Here is a 3,061-nt window from a genome sequence, read left to right as displayed (position 1 = left end):
TAGTGTGATGACAATGTTGATTGGTTGAGTTTGAGGTCAGTTTGTGGGGAGCTCTGGGGACGACTGACAGTGAGCTGAATGGTAAGGTCGGTTTGCCTGGTTTGTATGAACGATATATGCTCTCGTGCTGTTTGATGGGAGTGTGGATGTTTGGATTACTCATCAATGTGTGCTCATTGATTGCATTTTTGATGATTGAAATGAGTCTGATGATCTTCTTTATCTGTCCAGACATGATACTAAGTTCTTTAAGATCGCCCTCTGTGTATTCACAGAACACATCGGCGGTCACTCTATGTTTCCTCAGAGCATCGATTGTTTCTTTGTCAAATTGAGTATAGGCCCATTTGTAGAAGTCTCTGTCTTGCCATTTAGTGAAGGTCCTATAGTCATAGTCAATATCATCTATCTCCTCTAATTTTCGCTTTGCTGCTCCTAACATTATAATTATATTATATATGTGTGTGCAATGTATGTTTTATTTGTATCTGTTCTATCTATCCTATTGATTGGTGCGAGGAGGATATGATCTCAACCCAAACCCAAACAAAGAGATCATATTTAAAAGTGGCTTTTTTGGCGCCCCGTTTCAACATAAAATAGTGTTGTATCGATTTATTTCTAGTCAGTACAACCGTTTTGGTTCGCAAAAAGTTAAAACAACGCACCAACCACACATCCATTACATCTACCATTAATACTCTATCTATCTGTATATATAATATATATATACTTACTCCTCTTTCATATCATGAGTACACGAACTATATTTACGCAGGGTGATCTTGATCGGCTATATGATATATATATATCCAATCCTTCATCAACCCCATTATTTATGCTACAACAATTATATAACAACACAATAATACAGAACAAAAGGAAACCTACCGTTTATAAGTATATTAAAATCATCCAGAGTGATCCATCAACCAGACCAACACTGAAGATCCGAGGAAGAGTCAAAGATATATATGAACACGATGAAGTACCACACCAGGATTCTATTAACAGCGATAATGATGGTACAGACACAGACGCAGAACAATATAATAATACTCTCCTCTCCGACTCTGACGACACTTATGACGAAAGCGATGACAGTGGCGACACTGATTTTGTCGATTTCAATGTTGACGACAATACAAACACCGATCATTGCAATAGTGAACAGATTCTCGAGGATCTCCGCAATAAGGACAGGAGGCAAAATCGCAAACAAGAGTTTGAAAACATGATTGACACTATTATAAGAAGATATGTGCCAATAAATAAACGACCGCCTAACCTAAGTAAGACCTAATAACTTGGTGTTGCTTGTATCATATCTCTTCTATTCCAATATCTTTATATTCTAATAAGTACACTCTCTCGGATTGTCTCTAATCACCTAATCATCAATGCAAGTTTAATGTCCTTTGACTGAACGGTGACCCTCTTCGCATGGATAGCACAGCAATTAATGTCTTAATAAAACGAGAGAGGTGGTGATGGTATTAGTATTGGTAATTGGTAGGTGTAATAAGAACCTGGTACTATCTCACCTTCAAAAAACGAAACGAGATATGCTTCTGATGCTGTTTGTAGTGCTGCCATTGCTGATGCTTGAATACGAAGGTCAGTCGCGTGCTCACTGACGATCTTTCTTACCAATCTCTGGAAAGATTTCTTTGGAATAAGGAGGTCTGCCGATCTCTGGTATCGCCTGATCTCATTGATAGCTAGATTGCGTCTACGTCCACGACGGGGCGCCACGGGCTGCTTCTTTTGCTTCTTTCCACCAGACTGTACAAAAGCGGTATTCGGATTAAAGAGCTGTCTAGGTACTTTGCCACCTGTTCTTGGTGTATTAACCCTCTTGGCAATCGCATTCGCGGTTAGTTTTGTTGCTCTTGCTTTTGACATTACTCGCTATATATCTATATTATCTATCTATATGTTATTATATCCATGTATATTAACAATCAATGATAGGTACGCCCAGTTCGTTGTTCTAATCAAAAACTCCCCCAATGCATGAAGCGCTCACAAAATAAAATCGATTTTCGATATTCAAGTTGAAACGCAAGGTGGTGTGGTGTTTGACTTGCGAGAGAGAGCGAGAGGTCACCATATTTATATATCCAACAAACATCAAACATCAAAACACTCCACCAATATTCATCAGCCAACAAATACAATCACAATACACAGATAAATAACCACTCGACTGATAGATATACAATATATATATAACAGTATGAAAACACGTGTTTCATCCGTTCTTCCTCTGCACGAACAATCAATCATAACAGTGACGCAAATGGCGCGCTACCCCCCAGATGCTCTGTTTATGTGGTACAGGGAGCAACCAACTATATCACTTAGTAAAGGTCAGACTTGGGGATCCATGTTGCAAGATCTCGTCAAGAGTGTTACCTGGACACGATACGCCTCCATCAGTCTTGTCTATTGTGAGCACCCGAAGATAACAGACTATGATAGTTACCTCATGTACCGCGATCAATATTTGGATAAGATGGCCATGATAGAGGGTCTCAGGCTTGCAGTGGCCGGTAGCGCGAGGAGACCGAACGCACTATATGCCGACCCTGTCGAGGAATTGTGTCGGKTCAACTATCTCTTKTGCGACATTGAGGTTAAACAAATCGACAACATCATTGAAAGGTTGCATAGCGAATTCACGATCAAAGACGACAACGAATACGACGACAACGATGACAACGACAACGATGACAACGACAAAGATGATGACGGATGCGTCACTATCAACATGTTGGACACCTATAACCGTTATCCCCGGGGTCATTGGTAGATGGAGATTGGTCCAGCACCTCTCTACACTCTACACCCTGCGCCCATCGCCCAGCCATCGTCTGTACTTATCTAATACCCAATAAACAACAGTAATCAGTATCTATCACCAGACAGAAGCAAGTCAAGTTGGTTAATGATGTTTATTGGGTATTAAATAAGTATGGTTGTCCAGCCATGTTGCCAGTGACTGTCCGTTTGTCGTGCAGCCCTCACTTCACTCAGCCCAGTCTAAGAGAGGGGGAAT

At 40.5% G+C, this 3,061-nt stretch overlaps 2 protein-coding genes across 2 annotated transcripts; both read right to left on the bottom strand.

Annotated features, from left to right (window-relative positions):
- SAMD00019534_126740 (hypothetical protein) lies at positions 1 to 442 on the bottom strand (the record flags this gene model as incomplete). The annotated part of the gene is made up of 1 exon (XM_012892101.1): positions 1 to 442. A coding segment is annotated over one exon (442 nt), but the record flags the coding sequence as incomplete, so codon positions are not given.
- A 947-nt stretch (positions 443 to 1,389) lies between these two features.
- Positions 1,390 to 1,899, bottom strand: SAMD00019534_126730 (hypothetical protein; the record flags this gene model as incomplete). Its single annotated transcript, XM_012892100.1, has 2 exons — positions 1,390 to 1,466; positions 1,545 to 1,899. Coding segments are annotated over 2 exons (432 nt in total), but the record flags the coding sequence as incomplete, so codon positions are not given.
- Between the last annotated feature and the right edge of the window lie 1,162 nt (positions 1,900 to 3,061).

Source organism: Acytostelium subglobosum, assembly GCF_000787575.1.
Source record: "Acytostelium subglobosum LB1 DNA, scaffold: scaffold87, whole genome shotgun sequence".
Lineage (NCBI taxonomy): Eukaryota > Evosea > Eumycetozoa > Acytosteliales > Acytosteliaceae > Acytostelium > Acytostelium subglobosum.
This window is presented reverse-complemented; position numbering and strand designations above follow the sequence as displayed.